At 36.4% G+C, this 26,184-nt stretch overlaps 1 protein-coding gene across 1 annotated transcript in view; it reads left to right on the top strand.

The window, feature by feature from the left end:
- Window positions 1–1,483: 1,483 nt before the first annotated feature.
- The window catches only part of tbc1d15 (TBC1 domain family, member 15), a 158,540-nt gene continuing 133,839 nt past the window's right edge, over window positions 1,484–26,184 (top strand). The window contains exons 1-3 of the mRNA XM_028818454.2: window positions 1,484–1,594; window positions 9,417–9,515; window positions 21,418–21,492. Coding sequence (XP_028674287.1) covers window positions 1,571–1,594; window positions 9,417–9,515; window positions 21,418–21,492 — 198 coding nt within the window. The 5' untranslated portion in view covers window positions 1,484–1,570. The remainder of the gene's footprint in view (window positions 1,595–9,416; window positions 9,516–21,417; window positions 21,493–26,184) is intronic.

The following is a 26,184-nucleotide window of genomic DNA, read 5'->3' as shown; positions in this document are numbered from 1 at the left end:
GTTTTCACTAACTGCTCTTTTGTGGGTTGTATTTTGTTTGTGCTTATTGTTCCATCTGTGTCTTTTATTTTTTGAGGCATGGTGGAGCAGTGGTTTGCAGATTGTCAAGTTCATAGAATTCATAAACACGAAAGGCATTTAACTCCTCTAGCTTTTACAGTATCTTAAGAGAAAGAAAAAAAAATACAAAAAAAAAAAAATTGCATGGCATCTTCCCAAATGTAGGCATTGCTTTCAGGCTTTACCTGATAATGCTTGTCACAATTGCAAGTGGTGAGCGATCTTTCTGCAAGCTCAGGCTAGTTAAGAGTAGAAACATAAATGACAGAATCATTTGACTCTGATGTCCATTGAGAATGATCTGCTTCGGAAACTGGATTTTAGTGATTCGATCAAGGACATTGCTGCAGAGAAATCCAGAAAAACATAGTTTTGAAAAGCAAACATCTGTCTATGTTGATTTACAGAATGGGAACAGCAGCATATGATATTCTTGCTTTTGTAGGCATTTGCAACAGCGCTCCATAGTTAAATTTTCAAACCTTGGTTTGTGATGGTCAATTGTCATCAGCGCATGAATGGCTAATTAATGATACAAGCTTTGATACAGCATACATAAACTCGCATAATTTTAAAGATTAAGCCTATCGTTTTTTTCTGTTCTTTAGATTTATGCCATTCACTTTAAATGTAGTCATCATTTACTTTATTCTCTGCGACTCAGAGACCTTGAAGATGATGGGTGTAGCACTCATAGTGCAAGCAGGGCGCCAAAAATGACTGTAGACCAGCCCCAACTACCAAACCCCATACACATCGATCACATGTGGGAGTTTTTCTTTTATCAGTAAGTCAGGGGACGTTTGACATAAATTAAAGACTTAAGAATTACTTCTGAATGCTTTGAAATCACTTATGGATAAAATGTATTATTAAATTACCAAATGCTTTAAGTACTCAAAACATGCTACACAATAAATTTTATTATTTACGTGGGGGCATTAGTACATACCCACTAATTTTCTGGGATGGGTCGTATGGCAGGTACAACGTGGACTTAAAGTCAGTCGGTGAGCAAGCTGACTCAACGATAGTCATCTGTTAAATGTGGTAGTAACCATGAGTACCAGCGTAGACCGATTACATATCAGCCCACCAGTGCGTCCGGACCGGTTCTTTACTTTGTGAAGCAGCAGTACTGCGCTACCTTGCAGTCCGTACACTACTACCGTATAGAAACAAATTGATGTACAATTGCGCATCATTTTAGCGTACCCACCAAAATACCAATAAATTATGTTATGCTCCCTTACTAGTCAGCCAATGTTAAGGGCGTAAACGTTCAAATTGCCTCGTATCCTTTATAATTTCAAACTGCTTTCTAATACCTACCCAGCACTAATTCCACGATTCACCGTCACTTGTGCGCGGAGACAACCGGAAGTGACCCCGGAAGCGATCATTGCAGTTGGACTGCGCGCTGAATGCGGAAGGCGGCTTGCCCGTGTTGTTATGGGAGCCTGACAGGCACGTGAGCTGTGCAACGTCATCGTAAACATCGACTGGCGACATGGCGGTTGCTGCGGCTGGCAAGGTACTGAAAATTAATCTTACTCAGAGATACCGTGAAATAAAGCAACATGGTAGAAGGAATGGGTGAAGAACTCCATGAAACCATTATCCGTATATTGTTGTATATCACAAACCGGTCTATTGTCTTGTTACTTCACAAAGAGGTAATAAGTAGAAGAAGCGAGTACTTACAGATCATGTTTTCAGTGTAAAAATCTGTCAAAAGGCTGTGGCGTGGTTTCTGAAATGAAAACAGAACAATCTTTTATATGTTTGTCTTTCTATCAGTTAAATGAAGTGAGTTCCTGTTTGAAATTTAAACAAACGTATATGTTCAGAGTTTGTCACCAATACCTGTAGTATGATCCAGAAAAATAAAACGCACATGCGTATATTCAGTTGTTTTCCACCTTCCCGTCTCTAATACTTTAAAATATGTTTTTATATAATTGTGAACATCATTACAGTAGTGTCGTGAAGGGGCGTGTCTGGTACAGAATCGAATGTTGCCGGTTTGCTCATTCCCTTTGCACTTCCTAATGTGCCTTTCACCGCGAGTAGAAAGTAACCATAGAGGTTAATTGAGAGAACACCAGTTAACGTAATCACACAGTTGGCTACAGTCTCCTAGCATTAGAATGTTGGGTTAGAATCCTGGCCTGGTCACTGTTTATTCGGAGTTGGCATGTTCTCCCCGTCTTTGCGATTATAAGATACAACATTACATTATATCATAACATTCCTGATTCAGAAGCCTGGGAGGCCAGAGGCGGATTCCAGTCCATTGCAGGGCTGACTTAACAACACACCTTAGCATGTATAGTCAACTTGCCCAATGTGGAGTGATCAAGTTAACCATACAAGTATATCTTTGACAATGTGTGTGGAAACCAGATAAGGAGGTAATGAGAAATCTACATAAGAACAGAAACTGGGAGCGATATTCAATTCCTACTTGCTTGATCAGTGCTTTTGTCAATTTTTTTTAATATATATAAATGATTTGGATAATAATATATGTGTACGTAACAAGCTGGTTAAATTTGCAGATGATACCAAGCTAAATAGATAGATAGATAGATAGATAGATACTTTATTAATCCCAATGGGAAATTCACAGATGAATTAGCATATAATTTAGAATGTGTTGAATCATTACAGACAACAACAACAACAACAACATTTATTTATATAGCACATTTTCATACAAAAAGTAGCTCAAAGTGCTTTACATAATGAAGAAAAGAAGAATAAAAGACAAATAAGAAATTAAAATAAGACAACATTAGTTAACATAGAAAGGAGTAAGGTCCGATGGCCAGGGTGGACAGAAAAAACAAAAAAAAAACTCCAGAAGGCTGGAGAAAAAAATAAAATCTGTAGGGGTTCCAGGCCACGAGACCGCCCAGTCCCCTTTGGGCATTCTACCTAACATAAATGAAATAGTCCTCTTTGTAGTTAGGGTTCTCACGGAGTCACTTGATGCTGATGGTTATACAGACTTCTGGCTTTTAATCCATCCATCATTGTTGGAACATCATGGTGCTTTGGGTAGATGGTGGTGGCACAAGCCACCACCAATAGGACACCGGAAAAGAAAACAGAAGAGAGATTAGGGGTTAGTACAAATTTTGAATGAATAGTTATTATAATGAATTGGATATACAGAGTGTCAGGATTAAATTACAGTGAAGTTATGAGAAGGCCATGTTAAAGTAATGTGTTTTCAGTAGTTTTTTAAAGTGCTCCACTGTATTAGCCTGGTGAATTCCTACTGGCAGGCTATTCCAGATTTTAGGTGCATAACAGCAGAAGGCCGCCTCACCACTTCTTTTAAGTTTTGCTCTTGGAATTCTAAGGAGACACTCAGTTGAGGATCTGAGGTTGCGATTTGGAATATAAGGTGTCAGACATTCCGATATATAAGACGGGGCGAGATTATTTAAAGCTTTATAAACCATAAGCAGAATTTTAAAGTCAATTCTGAATGACACAGGTAACCAGTGTAGTGACATCAAAACTGGAGAAATGTGTTCGGATTTTCTTTTCCTGGTAAGGATTCTAGCAGCTGCATTCTGCACTAACTGCAAACGATTGATGTCTTTTTTGGGTAGTCCTGAGAGGAGTGCATTACAGTAATCTAGCCGACTAAAGACAAACGCATGAACTAATTTCTCTGCATCTTTCGATGATATAAGAGGTCTAACTTTTGCTATGTTCCTTAGGTGAAAAAATGCTGTCCTAGTGATTTTATTAATATGCGATTTAAAATTCAGATTACAATCAACGGTTACCCCTAAGCTTTTTACCTCCGATTTGACTTTTAATCCTAATGCATCCAGTTTATTTCTAATAGCCTCATTGTATCCATTATTGCCAATCACTAAGATTTCGGTTTTTTCTTTATTTAATTTGAGAAAGTTACTATTCATCCATTCTGAGATACAAGTTAGACATTGTGTTAGCGAATCAAGAGATTTGGGGTCATCAGGTGCTATTGATAAATACAGCTGTGTGTCATCAGCATAGCTGTGGTAGCTCACGTTATGTCCCGAGATAATCTGACCTAATGGAAGCATGTAGATTGAGAAGAGCAGTGGACCCAGGATAGAGCCTTGTGGAACACCATATAGAATATCATGTGTCTTTGAGTTATAATTACCACAACTAACAAAGAATTTTCTCCCTGCCAGGTAGGATTCAAACCAGTTTAAGACACTGCCAGAGAGGCCCACCCATTGACTAAGGCGATTCTTAAGAATATTATGATCAATAGTGTCAAATGCGGCACTCAAATCTAAGAGGATGAGAACAGATAAATGGCCTCTGTCTGCATTTACCCGCAAGTCATTTACTACTTTAACGAGTGCAGTTTCTGTGCTGTGATTTGTTCTAAAACCTGACTGAAATTTATCAAGAATAGCATGTTTATTGAGGTGCTCATTTAACTGCATAATGACTGCCTTCTCTAGAATTTTACTTAAGAAAGGCAGGTTAGAGATGGGTCTATAATTTTCAAGAGAAGAGGGGTCGAGATTATTTTTCTTAAGTAGGGGTTTAACTACCGCAGTCTTAAGACAGTCTGGGAAGACCCCCGTATCTAATGACGAATTTACTATGTCAAGAACATTATCAATAAGCACACCCGATACTTTTTTGAAAAAATTTGTTGGTATTGGGTCAAGGGCACAGGTGGATGGTTTCATTTGAGAAATTATTTTATGTAAATCAGGTAAATCTATCCTAGTGAAAGACTCTAATTTATTTATTATGGAGTACTGGGGTTTCGGGGGATCCTTAGTGTTGGGGAGATATACTATGTTATTTCTAATATCATTAATTTTTTGATTGAAAAATACAGCGATAGCCTCCCAGGTTTTACTGGAAGTACTTAGGAGGCATTCCTTTGAGTTACCTGGGTTTAACAGATGATCAATTGTCGAAAATAAGACTCTGGGATTACTAGCATTGTTATTTATAATCTTAGAGAAATAGCAGCGCCTCTCAAGACGAACTGTGTTATTGTATTCTGTTATTTTAACTTTTAATATCTCATAGTCAATAGTTAGTTTAGTCTTCCTCCATTTACGCTCAGCTCTACGGCATGTTCTCTTTAAATCAGACACTCTTTGGGTCTTCCAAGGTATAACAATGCTAGAAGATTTTTTAACCGTCTTTTCAGGTGCAACTATGTCAACAGCAGCCCTCACTTTAGTATTAAATCTTTCCACCTTACTATTTACATTCTCCTCGCTATTATAGTTGGCACTATAAACGGACTGATTGGTTAGAATGTTTGTAAGTTTTAAAGTTGCTGATGAGTCAAAGAAGCGTTTTTTAACAATATGCTTCTCATGAGTGTTTTCTATCATTATTTCTATATTAAAAAGTAGAAGAAAATGGTCTGAAAGACCCGTATCAATGACCTGCTTTATATCAACTTTTAGTCCTTTAGTAATTACTAAGTCTAACGTATGACCTGCTTTATGTGTAGGCTGATTAATGAGCTGTCTCAAATCAAAAGAGTCCAGGAGGTTCATAAATTCTTTTACTTTTTGGTCACATTGATTATCTACATGAAAATTAAAGTCGCCGACTATTAAGAGTGCGTCATAGTTCGTAATTAAGATTGACATCAAGTCAGAGAATTCCTCAAAGAAAGACGCGTTGAATTTAGGAGGTCTATACACGGATAATACTAGAACGTGAGAATCTCCCTGAATAACAATGGCGAGATACTCAAAAGACTTGAACTTACCAAAACTGATATTTTTACATTTTAACCTGCTAGAGTAAATGTTTGCTAGCCCTCCACCTCTCTTTCCTTGGCGATCAGCACGAGTAAAACTGTAATCCGGAGGCACAGATTTGACAGCATGCAGTCTTGGGCAGATATGTAACAGGTGCAATTTAGTGTAATCAAATGTAAAGTGTTACACATAGGAAGTAAAAATGTAAGGTTTGAGTACACAGTGGAAGTTTTGAAAATCGAAAATACCCCCTGAAAAGGATTTAGGAATTGTAGTGGACTCGACACTGTAAACTACCAGACAGTGTTCAGGAGCCATTAAGAAGTCTAACATAAGTTTAGGTTATATAGCACGATGTGTAGAGTACAAGTCCAAAGAGGTTATACTCAGGCTTTGTAACGCAGTAGTGACGCCACATCTGGAATCCCGAACAGCCCCATCCGTCAGGAGCAGAGAATGCCAGAGTAACAGAGAGATAGAGAGAAAAGCAAACAATCAAAAATCAATAGGTGCTGTTTGAGCTTTTAAGTATGTGAAGCACCGTGCAGGAAGCATATTGCGCAACAAAGCAACCACAAGTAAGCCCAGCAAGGAAGGGAGCAATGTGAAGGTAGTCTTTCAGCGTTTTTTGAGGAGCGGCCGTATCCTCTAGGGGTGTGAACAGCCCCCATGCTTACAATATATTTGAGGAGTTTCATTTAATACGTAATATGTGCTCTGATTGGGCAGCTTCTCATCCATCTGCCAATAGCGTCCCTTGTATGAAATCAAATGGGCAAACCAACTGAGGAAGCATGTACCAGAAATTAAAAGACCCATTGTCCACTGAAACCCATGAACCAGCGAAAAATCCGCGATATATATTTAAATATGCTTACATATAAAATCCGCGATAGAGTGAAGCCGCTAAAGTCGAAGCGCGATATAGCGAGGGATTACTGTATAGTTTTTTTTTCTTCACTGTGGCCCTAATACGCTTCCGTAGGGCAATACCACAAATAGCATTTTAAATGCAAGTTGCAGTTTTATTATTTATGTACAGTATATAGATTAGCTTGAAGCAAGGTCCATATTAATGCAATTTGCTTTAATGATGGCTCATTTGGTAAAGATGTCATCACCAAGTTGCACTTGTTTTATTTTATTTTATTTTTATTTGGTGAATACTGTGTAATGCACCTGGGCTTGAAGTAATTGTATTATTACTGGAAGTTGCACTATTATTTATTTTTTTGTTATTATTTATTAGTTTAAATATTATGCAGTTTAATGATGGTAAAGTAGTTTAAAAAGTCACTTTAACGTGTCAGTGGACAGAAATTGTTAATCTTAACAGAAAGTGTAGTTGGTTTACAAAAAATATTTACTATTTATTCCTTTTCTGTGACATGTTCAGTGCAATACAACTTTTGACAAGCACCTCTGGATATTTTACTAAGTCTAAATGCCTCTTTGGTTGGTTGAAAATATGTTGTCAAAATTTTAGTTTAAGTTGTTTGCAAACTTTGTTTGATAAAGAGGTTCAATATTTTGACTGCATCTGTCATGCAATGTGATTCCTTCTCTTCATTAGTGCCACCCCCTTGAAAACTATCAGTTTATGGGGCCATGCAAACCTGTATTAATACTTGTGTGCACATTAAAATATTTTTTGTACAATGTACAATTCTCATGACAGTGGAATAGATTATTCTTAGCCAGTCTACTGCAGTAATTGCAGTGGAAAATGTGGTTAACATCCACTCATATATGGGGGAAAAAAATACAGTTGAATACCGTGAAACCGGTATAATTTTGAAAAATACCATGATATAGAATTTTGGTCATACCGCCCAGCACTAGTATGACTCATTATAAGCCAAGCAGCCTATCACCATCCCACCTGTCCAAAAATCAAACAAGCAATAACCCTGTGGCACTGTATAGTAGAAAAGAATCTGCTCATCGCAGTGATTACTTTTTTTTATAGGATTCAGTATTGGAGGACATTTGTGTTGTAAACCTTCATAGGTCTGCATTCATTCTATATTTGATTTCATTTGTGTTGGCAGTTAACTTGCCTTCAGCTTATGTGTATTTAAGAATTATTTTGATACAGAGTAGCTTACATTAATCTTTGAGTGAAGCATGAAGCCATAATGACAAGTACAATTCAAGTTTATTGATGTGTAAAATTAAATTCATACTTGCATGTCTCCACTGGACTGTTGAAAGAGGTATTAGTAGTAGTGTCACAGGTATAGAGTACAATTCAATTCTTAATTTCATGTTCATTAATACCCACAACAATTTAAAAAAGACAAAGAATAAGATATGTCATATGCTGAATGCAATATATATTTGAAATGTATATACATGTACACGAAACAACCATGAAGTTGTCAGTATGAATGGCAGTTGACGATCTGTGACTGAAGTTTGTTTCTAAATCTGCTGGTGGTTGTGCTTCTAATCCTGTAGTGTTTTACCAGAATGGGGGAAGGTGAAGAAGTTTCTATACTAAATAACTAGGTTCTTTAAGAATACTATGTCTTTTTAAGGCAGAATATATTATGTTTGATCTGGATGGAATCTGTATGCCAGTAATATTCCTTCCGATGTCATCATCCTCTGTAGTATTTAGTGGTCTAATGCTGAGCAGATGCCATTCATATGTGAGCCTGTTTAGTGCACAATGACTGCAGTTCACTAACAAGTCAGGGCAAAATTTTAATCACACTCAAAATCAGAATATGCCTCAAATTTAACGTGTTTCCTGTTTCTTTAAGATTATAATGAGAAGTCAAGCAGAATGACACCTTTTATTGGCTAACTGAAAAAATTACAATATGCAAGCTTTCGAGGCAATGCAGGCCCCTTCTTCAGGCAAGGTGTGATTAAGTATTTTAGTTAGCCAATCAAAGGTGTCATTTTGCTTGACTTCTCACTACATCCATAATGGCTAACACGGTACAACACCTTAGTATTTAAGATTATAGGTAAGTTAATAATGGTCTGTCATGTGTTCACATTTAATTTTACCACAAATATAGACATTCAGTTTGTTCAGTGTTACAATATGTCTGAAAAGGTTATTCTTTTGTTATTTATTTTTTTTAATATAAATTTCTTTACCATTCAGACACCTGATACTGTACACAACATTGCCTTGTGCATAGAAGCCCCTATAAAACATCTAAAGAAGCTTCCTCTGTAATTCATTAAATGATTCCTTTGCAAAGACAATTTTAAGGTTTAAATTTGATTTTGAAAATCTTTATTAGTAGTCAAATTATTTTTAGTAGCACTGGGGTAAGGCAAGACCAAGGCTAATATATCGCCAAAAAATCGCACTATTAATCAGAAAAAAAACAAACATTTTAGACATAATGTACAAAATAAAACAAAAACAAATTAAGGAACAGTATTGCTAGATTTTTGAAACTTCAAGGAATGGCATTGTTATTATGGCAGTAGTAGTATTATTGCATTTTTTAAATTTAATTTAAAAAGTATTAATACTATAAAAATAATGTATAGTAACTTAGGTATTAGCGTGCATCTTTAACATCTAATGTCTAATAGTCGTTTTGATTTATTCAATGATGCTTACAGGTGATATATGAACAAGACTCCATTTTTATACATTCACATGAAGACAGAAGTGGTGATCAAGAGTCCCTGGTTTCAGGTGTGCTGCGACTTATTGAAAAGGTACTATTTATTTCATTTAAATTTTTAAAGGTAAACTGTGGAATACATATAATTGTCTTGGAAGATACAACACCGGTGTTCTTTTTCATATACAAATGAAATAAAGTATATTGTGTAAGGTGTGTAAAATTGTCAGAACTTGCTTTTGTTTTGTAGTTATTTATGAGCTTTTATTGTAATTTTAGACACTATTAACTGAGGCTCTCCCAGTGAAATAAAAAAACTTTTGAGTTAGGATTAATTGCAACATTAGTTTAAGCATACCACCATTATGAGGAAACATTCATTAATGTTGGTGCTGAAAAAGTATTCTGTGATTGAACTTTTGTCTAAGTCTGTTGCAAATCTGGTTTTAGCTTTATTGAATGTTGCCTTGTAGATCTTGTAAGAGAAAAAGATAAATAACATGTAGACAATCAAAAGGAGAAAAATGTTGGATTTAGGAGCTGTGTTAGATGGTTTTGACCCTGGTGCTTAAGCAATTCAGTGTGCTGTTTAAATATATCCAACTTTGTTTACATAAAGAATTGCTTCATTGATATCATTAGGTTGTATGAGTCCAAAGCTTTTTTATATAGTTTGGTGATGCTGTCCACAGGCAGTAGTAAATCACTAAACTGAATATCAGTTGTTTCTGTGAGATGCATCCTGACTGGAGATGTCGTCACAATGCCAGAATTTTTGTAGTCACTGCCAATATCAGTAAGATTCTACAATACCTGATACCTATTTGATACCACTCAAAAACAGAATCCCATTTGTTTTATTAAAAGTACCTCCATCATTCAGATAAACATTATTGTGCATTTTTCTGTAATGCAATATAAAATACATAATTACTAACTATCAGCAGTATCAATGTAGTAAAATACTATTGGTTTTTATTAATATCAAAGATAAATGCAAGGCTTGAATTTAATTTGTAATAGACATGGGGATTCACTCATTGTAACAACAAATAGGGAATGTGTATGTGTGTTGTAATCTTGGGGCATTTCAGCATAGTGTTTGTAAAGAATGAGATCATCATGGAGTTCTGGATTTATCTTATCCTGTGCATGAACTAAATTTATTCACTAACATTTTTTCTCTAGTAACTGAAAAATAATGCTTAAAATCAATATTGATTCAAACATTATTATATCAGTACTTTTAAATTAATTTGTGCCAAGATAACTGAATTTACTTTCATTTAAACTCTTTAAGGTTTTTCTTTTTATCTAAACATGCTTTTAAAATCTCATTTGTCAGAGAATCCATCTGTTAGATTTGCAATATTTCTACAATGAGACTTTGTTTGCATTATAAGCTGGTTACACATCTTTCTAAACAGTAATATTTAAAAGATGAGTCAATTTAAATGCATTTTTAAAAGTCACAAACTCTTAGTGCTTTTAAATTTCCAAATGTCTCCTTCATTTTTTACCTTTGTCCCAACTTTATGGCTTCCAGTGTGAAATCAAACTCAGTTTGATTGTCAGTTTTAATTTAATTTGTTATTTCAGAACTCAGCCTTTGCTATATTATGTTTTAATGGATACTCAGTCAAGTAATCAGACATTATTATTGCTTATGCCCGTGTACTAATCCAGAATTATAAAATGATTTAACTAGGCTGACTTTACATATAGTTAATTAATCAAAAGTGAAAGACTATATCCCATCCAGCAACATACCATTCAAATATATGACATGTGCTTTATCGATTTTTGTCACATTTTAGCTGCTATACTTAAGAATATTAGTTTGGTTTTAGTAACCAAATGAATGACACATATTTAGTGTTTGCACATTCCTTCCAATTCAGCAATGAAGCATGCTGTTTTGACAGTCTCTGTGATTGCATTCTTAGGGTTATGTGCGTTTTGCTTCAAAGCAGTGAAATACTAAATAAATTGTATTTTGGTGTTAACAAGTGGAGCAGCTCATTTCATTGTCTGCATAGACAAGGCCAAGATAGGGAGAGAGACACTTTGTTTGAAGCTTGGCTCGATTTTTATTTGCTACAACTGTTGTTGGCACTGTCATTGTGTAGTTTCCTCCCATTCCCAAAGACATGCTGGTTAAACTACATAATACTTATTACTGCATAAATGTGGATGGGTTTGATGTTTAGTGTATACATGCTCATTACAATGATAAAATGAATACAAAGCTTCCATTCCTGAGACCATGTATTATGTACTGTTAAAAGTGATTAATCTCATCCTCATTTCATCTCCCTCATTCAAATGCGTTACACTACAAGTCACACACACTACTACACATCTCATAGGTCATATCATTGTGCACATAAAGCATGCACAAATCTATTTTTGAACTAACTCAATAATGGAATCAAAGCGGCAAAAATAAAAGCCTGTGTGTGTGTGTTTTTTTTTTTTTAATTGTAAACACAATTCTCACAATTGTACTGTGAAATACTCCTGCTTGTAATACAAAGCATTGTGTTTTTTGCCTTTAACCTGTGGTGCTATAGCATCACAACTCCTCACATATTATTAAGCATTCCTAAGTAACTCTTCTATCTGCAGTCACACATCCATCCATCCATCCATTTTCCAACCCGCTGAATCCAAACACAGGGTCACGGGGGTCTGCTGGAGCCAATCCCAGCCAACACAGGGCACAAGGCAGGAACCAATCCCGGGCAGGGTGCCAACCCACCGCAGGCAGTCACACATAAGTATTGGTATTAACTTTCACTCTGTACTACCGAAACTATAAAAACATTACCTTCTTTACCCTTTCTCAATTTTGTTATCAACCAGTTGTTCTAGCCTCAGTTCTTGTGACATCCTTAAGCATGACAACATCAAAAATGAGGAATGGTGAATGAACATTGAGCACTGTTATCTTCCTAGTAACAAGTGCAAAGGCAACGCATTTTAAAGGAATCCTCCACTTAAGACAAATAGAAGCCAATTACATGCAGTGCTATACAATGACAAACAATGTGAAAAATGCCCATGGAAGTTAAAAAAAAAAAAAGTCACTTTACTCAGGTCACATAATCCACATGTCAGTTGTCCAGATGTAGTCTCAAAATGTGAAAAATGCATGCTTTTTTGCTAAAATATTGTTACACTAGCAAAATACCCGCGCTTCGCAGCGGAGAAGTAGTGTGTAAAAGAGGTTATGAAAAAAAAAAAAGGAAACATTTTGAAAATAACGTAACATGATTGTCAATGTAATTGTGTTGTCATTGTTATGAGTGTTGCTGTCTTTTATATATATAATATACACACACAGACACACATAAACATATATATACATATACATATATATATACATATCTACATATACACATATCTACATATACATACGTATATACACATATACACATCCACATAAACATATATATACATATACAAATTTACATATCTACATATATATATATATATATATATATATATATATATATATATATATATATATATATATATATATATATATATAGACATACATATATACATACATACATTCACATATATACTGTATATAAACATATGTACTTATTGGCTCCTGTATTTAGGATATAGCAGGTTGGATAATGGACGGATGGACATCTGTATGCATAGCCGTATTTGCCCATTTTCGTTTTTTTTCTTTGTTCAGTAATATTTCAGTAAACCCGGAGCTTGTCAGTTCAAATCCTGGTACTGACACCACTGTGTGACCCTGAGGAAGTCACTTCACCTGCCTGTGCTGCAAAAAACAAAAGTAATGTAACAAATTGTACCTCAGATGTTGTAAGTTGGTGGAATAAAGGCATAAGTAAAATAGATAAATATGTATTATACACATAGGAACTATTCATTTATTTTCAGTTAAGTCATCTGCAGCAAACCTTTATAAATGAGGGTTTCTCCTTTTTAGATAGTGCAAACTGTTTCTTCATCATTGACGTTTTCTCTTGGAGAGCTTTTTTCATTTCATTGAAAATGAAAGCAGCAGCTGCCAAAATATGTAGCTTTCTTATTAATTTTTCAACATTGTGTAAAATAAATGTATAAAGTAACATAAAAGTTTTAAATACTGGTTATTCTTTTACACTAAAATATTACTAAAGAGATACAAAAAAAGTAAAATGGATATGTTCTTTTTCTTTAAGGAGATTAAATATTACTGAAGAAAGAAAAAGAAAATTAAACAGCCAAATGGGGCTATGCATACGAACTTAAAAGGTTTAAATAAAACAGAAATATATATTTTATTTTTACTTGCTTAACTTGTGGAGGGTGTATCCTGTAGCAAAGCCGTAACTTTTTTCGTGAAAGCCCGTTTCAGTCAATAAGTCTTAAAAAAACGTGTAAAGATATTGACAGTAAGCTAAGTCATCTGCAGCAAACTTTTATGAATGAGGGTTTCTGATTTTTAGATAGTGCAAACTGTTTGTTCTTCATTGACGTTTTCTCTTGGAGAGCTTTTTTCATTTCATTGAAATTGAAAGCAGCAGCTGCCAAAATATGTAGCTTTCTTATTAATTTTTCAACATTGTGTAAAATAAATGTATAAAGTAACATAAAAGGTTTAAATACTGGTTATCCTTTTACACTAAAATATTACTAAAGAGATACAAAAAAAGTAAAATGGATATGTTCTTTTTCTTTAAGGAGATTAAATATTACTGAAGAAAGAAAAAGAAAATTAAACAGCCAAATGGGGCTATGCATACGAACTTAAAAGGTTTAAATAAAACAGAAATATATATTTTATTTTTACTTGCTTAACTTGTGGAGGGTGTATCCTGTAGCAAAGCCGTAACTTTTTTCGTGAAAGCCCGTTTCAGTCAATAAGTCTTAAAAAAACGTGTAAAGATATTGACAGTAAGCTAAGTCATCTGCAGCAAACTTTTATGAATGAGGGTTTCTGATTTTTAGATAGTGCAAACTGTTTGTTCTTCATTGACGTTTTCTCTTGGAGAGCTTTTTTCATTTCATTGAAATTGAAAGCAGCAGCTGCCAAAATATGTAGCTTTCTTATTAATTTTTCAACATTGTGTAAAATAAATGTATAAAGTAACATAAAAGGTTTAAATACTGGTTATCCTTTTACACTAAAATATTACTAAAGAGATACAAAAAAAGTAAAATGGATATGTTCTTTTTCTTTAAGGAGATTAAATATTACTGAAGAAAGAAAAAAAAAAATTAAACAGCCAAATGGGGCTATGCATACGAACTTAAAAGGTTTAAATAAAACAGAAATATATAATTTATTTTTACTTGCTTAACTTGTGTAGGGTGTATCCTGTAGCAAAGCCCTAACTTTTTTCGTGAAAGCCTGTTTCAGTAAATAAGTGTTAAAAACCGGTGTAAAGATATTGACAATAAGCTACGCAAACCCAGGAAGACATGGAATTGTTTAAATCAAGTATCATTACATCTTCCTTTCTTAAAGAGAAGTAAGGCAGTACTTATAAGCTTACATATTTATATATAGACATACATATATATATACATATATATCTGAAGCCGTGCAAGCACACTCTTGAGAATGCAACGTATAGTTGTACAGAAGAAAAGCAATCTTGCCTCAAATGAATGGCAACCTTTTGTAGGTCTATGAACTTAATTTAAACTTTAGGTTTACACGGTGCTTTCTTTCCGAAGTACCTGCACTCATGAATATGTCTGTATGTGTCAGTCGGTCAAATCTACGCGCTTCGCACCGGCGAAGTACCGCTTTTAAATTTTTATTAAGAAGAAAATAAAACGTTTTTAAATTGAGGGAAAATATACTAATAACAGTTTGTTAAGGATCTGTTTTTTTGTGAAGCTGCGTTTACTCGAGTGATCACTTCGACCTGACTTGGTGGCCAAGTATAAGCGTTACCTTGTAGGTAACCACCCATACAATCAGATTGTGAATCAGACTACGAATGCCGTGAATGTAATTACACACTCACTGCACTTGCTTACGGTAATCGAACCTCGGACGTCAGCGCTAGAGGGGCTTAGCAGCGGTGAAGTATTGCTTTTAAATTTTAATTAAGAACAAATGAAAATCTCAGAGCTTCGATTCCCGAAAGGGAGTGAAGTGAGTGTCCGGTTAACCACCAGGTAAAGCTTATGGTTGGACAGCAAGTGACGTAACATCAGCCACGGTGCCTTCAGTTGTGAGAAGCAGATCATAGAATGATTGAAAATAGTTTTGCATTTACCTTTTTAGTAAAAGGCGAGCTTTTAAGCCTGAGAAATCACCCCGTAAATGCACACGTTTAATTGCACATGTGTTAATATGTATGGTTACACAGTATTAAAAGACAATGAAGAACGTGATTTACCTTTGTTCCCGCGTTTGATAAAAGGCGAGCTTTTAAGCCTGAGAAATCACCCCGTAAATGCACACGTTTAATTGCACGTGTTAATATGTATGCTTACACAGTATTAAAAGACACTCAAAAATTAACGTCATTTACCATCAGCCACGGTGCCTTCAGTTGTGAGAAGCAGATCATAGAATGATTGAAAATAGTTTTGCATTTACCTTTTTAGTAAAAGGCGAGCTTTTAAGCCTGAGAAATCACCCCGTAAATGCACACGTTTAATTGCACATGTGTAAATATGTATGGTTACACAGTATTAAAAGACAGTGAACAACGTCAGTTACCTTTGTTCCCGCGTTTGATAAAAGGCGAGCTTTAAAGCCTGAGAAATCACCCCGTAAATGCACACTTTTAATTGCACATGTGTTAATATGTATGCTTACACAGTATTAAAAGACAGTCAAAAATTAACGTCATTTACCTTCGTTCCCGCGTTTGACTCGTGCTGTAAATCTCTTCCTTGTTTTTAGTTCACGTGATCACGTAGGAGGCGTGATGACGCGATACGTGACTCCGCCTCCTCCATTAGAGTATATGGACAAAAAATATGTTCCAGTTATGACCATTACGCGTAGAATTTCGAAATGAAACCTGCCTAACTTTTGTAAGTAAGCTGTAAGGAATGAGCCTGCCAAATTTCAGCCTTCCACCTACACGGGAAGTTCGAGAATTAGTGATGAGTCAGTCAGTCAGTCAGTGAGGGCTTTGCCTTTTATTAATATGTATAGATAGTTACTTTTGGAATTATCAGTATGCATATAAACAGGAAGCCTAATTCTTCATGAGAAGAACTTTTTGAATTAAAGACAGGACTCAAGACCAATGAATTAGGGAGAGAGGCAGTTCTTCAATTCAAAACGTTATTATAATAATAAAAGGAAAAACAGAAATATGTCAGTTATTTACCATTATGTTTAATAAGAAAGAAGACCAGCTTTTGTTTGCTGCGATGAATGCTTAAGGGCCGATATATAGTTCATGCTCAGAATGCATACGTGCACGCATCATGGCTGCCACATGTTCCCTGCGTTCATTTGGCGCGTCCTCTGAGCACGTCCTCAGAAATTAAATTAACGTGACACGTGTGAGTTGCAATACCAGCAAAAAGTCTGGGGGCACAGTGTGATCAAGTTAGAACATGATGTCAGAGTCTCATGTTTACCATCTACATGTGACAGAAAGCCGCTTTGCGGATCCTACGGGGTGAAGCAAAATGCCGACATACAAATGCATTCCTGGTGCTTTTATATTCAAGTATTGCATATTCCCCAACATAATGACACAATACATTTTAAAAGTCTCACATACAATCTTCTGTGTCGTCTTTTTTTTTTTTTTGCACCTTCACAACAGCATCAGAATGTATGGCAGAGTATGTGAGCCACAGAGAAAATAATTAAGGACACAGTGAAAAGGAGTGGAAATTTCAGCTTTAATCTCAAATTGTCAACTTTAAGTTTTTAATTTATTTTATCGTTAAAAAAGACAGTCGTAAACGTTATCTTAAAACCGACCCAGTTGTTAATCGCTCGGTGCTTCCTCTTGAACTGTAAGCAGCGGCAAGCAGCAATTGCCTCACAGAACACATTAAATGTACGATATTCCAGCTCTTTGCTCTTGTAGAATCCTTAGATTTATACTTAATCTCTTATATATATTTCTCTTCTGGTTCGTCCTGCTTCCACTTCAAAACCGGTACAGCCCACACGCAGCCGACACGGCATTTCTCGTTTCCTATTCGTCCTCTTCCATGTCATGCACTATACTGGCCTGCTGAGTGTAATACATCCAACAAGTACTCGAGGTGCTGCCACAACGGTAAAGTAGTTTTACCACCTTTGCGGGAGCCACCTGTGTCTTTACAACAGCTTCTTACACAGCAAACATTAGAAGCTAAAAATAATCGTGAACACATTCGAGAATACAACTCTTCTCTAGCGTTTCCTTCCATGGGTGCACAGATAACTCAATCTCCTGGCCACGGACCATACTGTTTTAAAATACATGGGCAAATTTATCACCAAATCTCTCCACTATACGCTAACACTTCTATCTCTCCAGGATATGGACAGACTTCTATCTCTCCAGGATATGGACAGTTGTATGTTTTTGACACAGTGCAAGCTACTTAAGTACGCTTACAAAATAAAGCAAACTCTGCATGCAGCGAAAATGTACTTCTTCAGCTGGATTCCATGTTCAAAACCATCAACTCCTTCGCTAAATTATACAAACATATGCATAAAATCGCTCAGTCCAATCCAACAGCATCTGTACGAATGGTTTTCAAGGAAAACCCTAGGCAGGATTTACGACAATACAATGCCTCGACATGTCACACCGGTGTTGCAGTGATTTTCGTTGGAGAAGATGGCGAAACACCTGCCGAAAGGGACATTTGCATCTATCCCATGGGCAACTCCTGTAAACAGATTTCCACCCTCAATATGAATTGCGATCCTATGGTTTACCCACTTTTGTTCCCTTACGGAGAAATTGGCTGGCACAAAGATTTACAACATGTTCACAATAAAAGAACCGCCAAACAAATAAGGCATACTCAATGCCAATTTTACACGTACAGATTAGCAATGAGGAATACATTTAGTATTTTGCACTCCAGCGGCAAACTATTCCAACAATACATCATAGATGCGTATGTTAAAACAGAGGGCGCGCGTCTCAGCTATCTCAGATTACATCAACAAGATCTGTACGCAGACGCACTGCAAGCAAACGCTGAAAATAACAACATTCGTGTAGGCAAAATGATCATATTACCATCCACATTTCCAGGAAGTCGAAGATACATGCAACAAAACTATTAGGATGCCATGGCCATAGTACGTAAATTCGGAAAGCCTGGTTTATTTATCACTTTCACATGTAAACCTGCTTGACTGGAAATTCTAAACGCACACTGCGTCTTGCAAGAAGTATTTATTTCTTCTTGATTTCTGAATTCCTTTTTCACTGTTTTCTGTTCCTATTCTTACACTGCCGTATGCTACGGCGGGCGTCAGCTAGTATCACTTATATGATGAAATACATTAAAGTATGTATGTTACATTTTACAGATAAGTCATTAACTTAATTTAAATAATGAATACTGTTAATAGTTACACATGTTTGGGCGGCACGGAGGCAGAGCGGTAGCACTGCTCCCACACAGGGAGTCACATCCCTGGTGTTCCCTGCCTGGAGTTTGCATGTTTTCCTGGTGGGTTTCCACAGTGTGCTTCAGTTTCCTTTCAAAGACATGAAGGTTTGGGGATTTGGTGACGTTAAAATGACGCTAGTGTGTATTTATCCTTGTGTTTACCTTGTGATGATCTGATGCCCCGTCCAGGGACTTTGTTTCTGTCTCACGCCCGAAGAATGCTGGAATGGGTGCATCCCTGGATTGTTGGATGTAATCATTACACAGTCATCCTTTTCAGAGATGTTGTGGCAAGGTGTACCCGGAATTTAATGGATGTTTCAGGCAATTCACAACACAGTGAAGTCGAAAGTTTTCTCACCATGATAATATCTTGCACTGCTACCTGGTAGAATCTACCAGATATACGTAAAGTACGTATGCGAGTATAAACAGTACAACTCTTATGTAGCAGTAGCATCAACAAGCGCACGCGTCATGTTGCATTAAGTATAAACCCGATCTAACAGTTTTAATTTAAAGCAACAGTAAATCGGGGATCTCAGGTTCAAGAATGAAACAGAACAGGAATAGGAGCAAATCAATACTTTTAGAATGCTACAATTAATCAACTAGAGGAGAAAAGGATAGTTAAAGAAAAAATATAAACACAAATTACTTGTAAAGATCAGGAATTCATGAATCAAATGGGAAAAATGTATTTTACAAGCAATTTTGGAAAATATCATGCAGCATTGTCCATTTCCCCCCAGAAAACTCCTTGTTATGAAAGTGACATACAATATGCTATAACATTAGCAGTGAGTGTCATATTTAGCTGTGTTGTTCCCATAGTCTTTTGAACCCACTTTTACCATCATTCCTTATTTACAGATTTTCACAGAAAGCACCTTAAAGTGGATTTTTCCATAACTTTTTTTTTTAGAGCCAGTCATGTTTTTGATTGATAACACAAACATACCATCGTGTTACTAATTTTGTTAGTCTACTTAGGACATAGAGCTATGGTTGGCCACCTTCATGGCATACTAAGTGTAAATTTACTTCACTGTTTACATTTTTGTCACACATCTTTCACATACTTAAAAGAATCATTCTCAAACCAGCTTGATCCCATTTTTACTTGATCCAGTGCTTTCCTTGGAATGAGTGCTCAATTCCTTGTTAACCGTACCCTGTGAACCTACTAATCACCCCAACTTTATTTTTTAGCATCAACAGGCTATTTATTGCATGCTGTATTGGACATGCACATCATAAATATTCTTTTCTCCACACCAATAAGACATTGACAAAACAAATAGATTTTTAATAAAATATTAAACACTAGCCAACCTGCGGCTAATTATGTATTGATGGGTGAACACTTCCTGAAAGACACAGTTGTCCAAATGGGGTGGGTTTGAGGATACAACTGTAGGTGAATGAAAAGATGGAACTCTGGAGAGGGAAACATACAATTGTCCGTGACTGACAATTGGAGGACCGCCATCACACGCTGCAGACACCGATTCACATCCGCGACAAAGATGATTTTTCTTAGATGGTCCTGTCGCATCCACCCTCGCAGTTGAAACATACACACTGCCTGGTCATGTGCCCGCTCGCAAGAGCAACTCACGGAGACCCGCCCACCAACTCTAAGACCATGGCATGTAAAACAGTTTGCGATGGTGGATGCGGTCATGCGTCGTAACCGAAACAATAATGAAAAGTCAACGTGGCTTAGAGGTGCATGTGGAGTGTAGCAGAGACGAACGCGAATGACGCCCTGTTTTGTGAGTTGCTGTGTCCGAGTTGGTGGGCGTGGCACTGTGAGTTGTTGCCGTATCCAATGACGCCGTGTTTTGTGAGTTGCTGCGTCCGAGTTGGTGGGCGTGGCTGCGCGAGTTGTCGTCATATCCAATGGTCTTAGAGTTGGTGGGCGTGGCTCCATCTTGCGTGCTCCATGGGTGTCTTGCTCGCTGGCGGCTTAGTGAATTATATATATATAGATTTTGCAGGTTATATTCATAGATATTCAATATTTTGTAGTACTTTACATTTTTTAAGATCTCTTCTTGACTTCTAGTATACATCAGCTTGCATAACTATGATCCATGCTGGGGTGATTTTTTTTTTTTTGTGCCTTTTGGTTACTTGTATTCAGTATTTATTTTGATCACTGTCCTGAATGTTGCTATGTTTTTTTATTTTAATTAGCCAGATCTTTAAACAATTAAGTATTTAAAAACACCACTGCAAATAATTGTAAATCAGTAATAAAAATCTTTATTGCCGTTCTCAGAGTAATGCCAAATTTTTGTGAGTGTAATTACATAAACACTGTTTGCAGATTGTTAATTTTGTAATGCTAGTGTATATACCATTGTTTTTATGAGAAAGGTAAATTGGATTTTTCTTTTTTTAAGGATTGTGAAGTGATAGTTGAATATAAACAACTGGAAGATTCTGTTGATTCATCAAGTATGCTTTGTGCTGGAAAGGTATATACATTTTATTTTATAATTTTGTACAAGATAAGTCAAACTCACAGTGTGTTTTTAAGGAAGATGCTTCATTGGTGACATTTATATAGTGTCTGCGGGTTTTTATTGCAACCAGTCTTCTAGATGAAGGCATTGTAATTATACAGCTTCTTTAATTAAAACTTTAAATTATTTTTTCCACGCTGCTTTACTCCACCTTTGCATTCTAAATAAACATGTAAAAATAGAACTTATTACTTTACATTTTAATTTATAGGTATGAAGTTAAACCAGTTTACTTGTATAGGTGTAAAATGTTAAACATTTGTGGTTATTGTTTTATTCTCTGGACTTCCTGGAGACATTTAAAAAATTGAAAACTTAAGTTTGTAGAAAAGTGGTGGATGTATGAATGGTAATGAAATAAGTGATTTTCAGGAGAAAACAGTGTTAGTTGTATTTGTGCCCCCACATGAAAATTAACCACAAATTATCAGATGCTGAGATAGAAACAGAAGTTTTAACAAGCACATGAAAGAAAACAGTTAAAATTTGTGTATTTAAAAAAAATGATTTTTTATTTTGAAGATAAGCACATAGTGATTAGGAACTTTAGATTTTGATACAGACAATTAGATTAACCATGACCATCAATAACATGTTGAGCTCGTAGAATGAGTGAACTATTATAATCTCTTTAGACAAGAACAGTTAGAGTTAAGAAGTGCAGTAAAAGGCAGAAAGAAGCTCTTCATGTCTTTATCCATTGTTACCAACACTTAGAAATGCTGTACCCAACATATGAGTGAACTCACAGTCCCATATACAAGCTCTGAATTGATTATACAAACAGTATTTTAATTATATTTTAAAATCTTAGAAAAAAGGCTAAGTAATATATAAGAATCTTGAGTTGTTTTACTGTATTGTAGGTATGTTTAATTACATCAAATTCAGTCTTTCAGTGCAGTGTCTTGTAATTTTTTTTTTGTGATCAACTTTTTATTAAGTAAAGACAAATTCACAGGATATACTGTATCAACAAATGGAAATAGCATACAAAGTAACCCAACTCACCCACTCCTACCCTCTTTCACCTTCTTTCACTCTCTTCCACCCAGCACAAGTCAAAGGATTTAAAAAAAAAAAAAAAAACCCTAGTGGCAGCTTCATTAATCCACGCTGTAGACAACTCCAAATGTTGTAGAAGGAGGACTGCCAGTTGTTGACAGTGATACATTCAGTAGTCTTCCAGTGGGAGGCAATAATTAGTTTGGCCGCCAAGGTGCCCAGACAGAATAACTTGAATTCAGAGAGTTTGAGCAGAAGCCTGCAAATGTCTAAAAGAAGAAAGATTTGAGGTAACCGAGGAATACTACAGGAAAGAAAGGAAGACATTAGGTAACATACGTGTGTCCAAAAGGAAAAGACAGCGGGGGGACAGTGCCAGAACATGTGGAGAAAAGTGCCAGGTAAACCAAGGGAACATAATTGGATCAGCAGTGAGGCCCACCAGAAACTGTTTGCAGCAGGGGTAGGATAGACTCTATTTAGAATTTTAAAGTGGTTGTGCTGGTAGTTTGGATTTCTAGAACAAAACCTTATATTGGAGAGAACGGTGTCCCTTGAAAGGAGTGAAGGAAGAGGAGAAAGTTCCCTGGACCAAACAGAAATCCAGGGCAGAGGTTTATAGGATATTGGCAAAGTAAAGAGCAGAGGGTAGAGACAGTTTTTTTTTTCTTGGGAAAGAGAACAAAACAGAGAGTACAATGAGTGATTTGGTTTTGGGGTAGTCGGGGAAATCCCACATGTTCTGAGCACTAATCGAAGGAATTTAAGGTGGCTCAGGATTATGACATTTTTTTGTAGGCTTCAGGGATTCTAGTGTTAAGTAGCCTACCTGTTGTCTTTTCTCAGGATTAGAAACTAAAGAGCAGTAAAAACACACACATGATTCACTCTTTGTGTACAGAAAGCTCTAAATTTCACGCCTTTTCTCCCTGCAAGACTATTCATAGCCTAATGGTCTGACACTACTTGAAAACTATGAATGGCCATATACAAATGAAACAAGTTTTTGAAGACTGGTAAGATTTTTTTTTTGGCCCATTATGATAGCTGGCATATATGCTGATTTGGGCTCCCACAGTTTTTCTAATGTGATCAGGGCAATTAATTAGCAATAACGGCACCTAATGGGAATGATGCTGCTTTTGTTAACTGTGAGTAGCGACATTTCATTATCATATAAGTCATCTGTAATGCAAAGATGAGACAAACTTCAAACTAGGTGGCCTTAGTCAATCCATGATTAATTTATTTCGAGGCTAAGTAATGTTAGTAGATGGTTTGCTCACAGTGCTGCTGTATGCAATGGCTGGCTTGTAGGCACGTAAACTGGCTTAACCCGCAGTTTATCATGTAGCCTATACAATTTATTGTAATATCAATCATATCATTAAATCTGCCAGGCGATAGTGGATACTCACTCAGATGCTGGCACCTTATGTCTTTCCTCGTCCTCACACTTCGATGCTGTGGTGAGCACCATAGATGCATGTGATTGTTTCTTATTGCATCATGTGGGAGGCTGCTTTACCAGCCAATGAAGATTTTCAGAATTGTGTTTGCACATATATATATATATATATATATATATATATATATATGGTTGAAATAGTTTACTGTCAAATAATGCAAAGAGTACGCGACACGTGTTTCGCCCTTATTCTGGGCTCATCAGGCATATACACTCACTGCACCCCCCTCTTGGGGAATTGAACCTCGGACGTCAGCGCCAGAGGCAAAGCCTCTAACGTTGCGCCACGGCGTGTGGTTCATTCATTTGACAGCATGTAGATCGGGGTAATTACATTCATTGCATTCGTAGTCTGTGTCACAATCTGATTGTATGGGTGGTTACCTACCAGGTAACGCTTGTGGTTGGTCAGCAAGTCATATATATATATATATATATATATATATATATATATAAGGATGATTAGCATAGTAAATATATGGTTGTTTCAGGGTGGCAACCTACTGGGTTTCAAAGTGTGTTCTTGTGTGCTCAATTACAAGATGATTGTGATTGGGAACAAATAAAGTTCTATCCATCTATCGATTTTTCTATTGATCTAAGTGCATTTTGTATTTTGCATATGCTAAATTTTATAACTCATGTTTTATGCATTTTTGTTTTAACTCTTGTACCCATTCAAAGTTTTATAAATGAGACCCTCACACTTCAAAAAAGTTATAGTAGCATCAGAATGTGTGTGAAGAAGAGCATCTGAGTAAATTGCTGGACTATAAAACATTGTCAAATATGACAGGCTTGAGCAGAGAGGATTTCTTTTGGAAACAAGATGTAGGTGTTTTAAAATCTGACATGCATTGTTGAAATCAATCCAGTACTTAAGGACTGCTAGTAAAAATTGAGGAGTATTCATTAATTACCCTGTTTAGAGCTGAGCATATCAGGTGCAGGGCAGGATAAGACAGGACACTTACTCACATGCATGCATGCATACATACATACATACAGTCATGGCCGAAATTATCGGCACCCCTGGAATTTTCCCAGAAAATGCACCATTTCTCCCAGAAAACTGTTGCAATTACAAATGTTTTGGTATAAACATGTTTATTTCCTTTATGTGCATTGGAACAACACAAAAAAACAGAGAAAAAAAGCCAAATCTGACATAATTTCACACAAAACTCAAAAACCGGGCTGGACAAAATTATTGGCACCCTCAACTTAATATTTGGTTGCACACCCTTTGGAAAAAATAACTGAAATCAAGTGCTTCCTATAACCATCAACAAGCTTGTTACACCTCTCAATTGGAATTTCCGACCACTCTTCTTTTGCTAACTGCTCAAGGTCTCTCAGATTTGAAGGGCGTCTTCTCCCAACAGCAATTTTGAGATCTCTCCATAAGTGTTCAATCGGATTTAGATCTGGACTCATTGCTGGCCACTTCAGAACTCTCCAGCGCTTTGTCTTCAACCATTTCTGGGTGCTTTTAGAGGTATGTTTTGGGGTCATTGTCCTGCTGGAACACCCATGACCTCTGATGCAGACCCAGCTTTCTGACACTGGGCCCTACATTGCGCCCCAATATCTTTTGGTAGTCTTCAGATTTCATGATGCCTTGCACACAGTCAAGGCATCCAGTGCCAGAGGCAGCAAAACATCCCCAAAACATCTTAGGACCTCCACCATGTTTGACTGTAGGTACTGTGTTCTTTTCTTCGTAGGCCTCATTCCGTTTTCTGTAAACAGTAGAATGATAAGCTTTACCAAAAAGCTCTACCTTGGTCTCATCTGTCCACAAGACGTTCGCCCAGAAGGATTTTGGCTTCCTCAAGTACATTTTGGCAAACTCCAGTCTGGCTTTTTTATGTTTCTGTGTCAACAGTGGGGTCCTCCTGGCTCTCCTGCCACAGCGTTTAATTTCGTTCAGATGTCGACGGATAGTTTGAGCTGACACTATTGCACCCTGAGTCTGCAGAACAGCTTGAATATGTTTTGAAGTTGATTGGGGCTGTATATCCACCATTCGGACTATCTTTCGTTGCAGTCTTTTATCAATTTTTCTCTTCCGTCCACGTCCAGGGAGATTAGCTACAGTGCCATGTGTTGTGAACTTCTTGATTCTGTTGTGCACAGTGGACAAAGGAACATGAAGATCTCTGGAGATG

This window comes from Erpetoichthys calabaricus, chromosome 1 (genome assembly GCF_900747795.2).
Source record: "Erpetoichthys calabaricus chromosome 1, fErpCal1.3, whole genome shotgun sequence".
NCBI lineage: Eukaryota > Metazoa > Chordata > Cladistia > Polypteriformes > Polypteridae > Erpetoichthys > Erpetoichthys calabaricus.
Note: the sequence above shows the minus strand (reverse complement) of the source record. Positions and strands in the feature narration are given on the sequence as shown.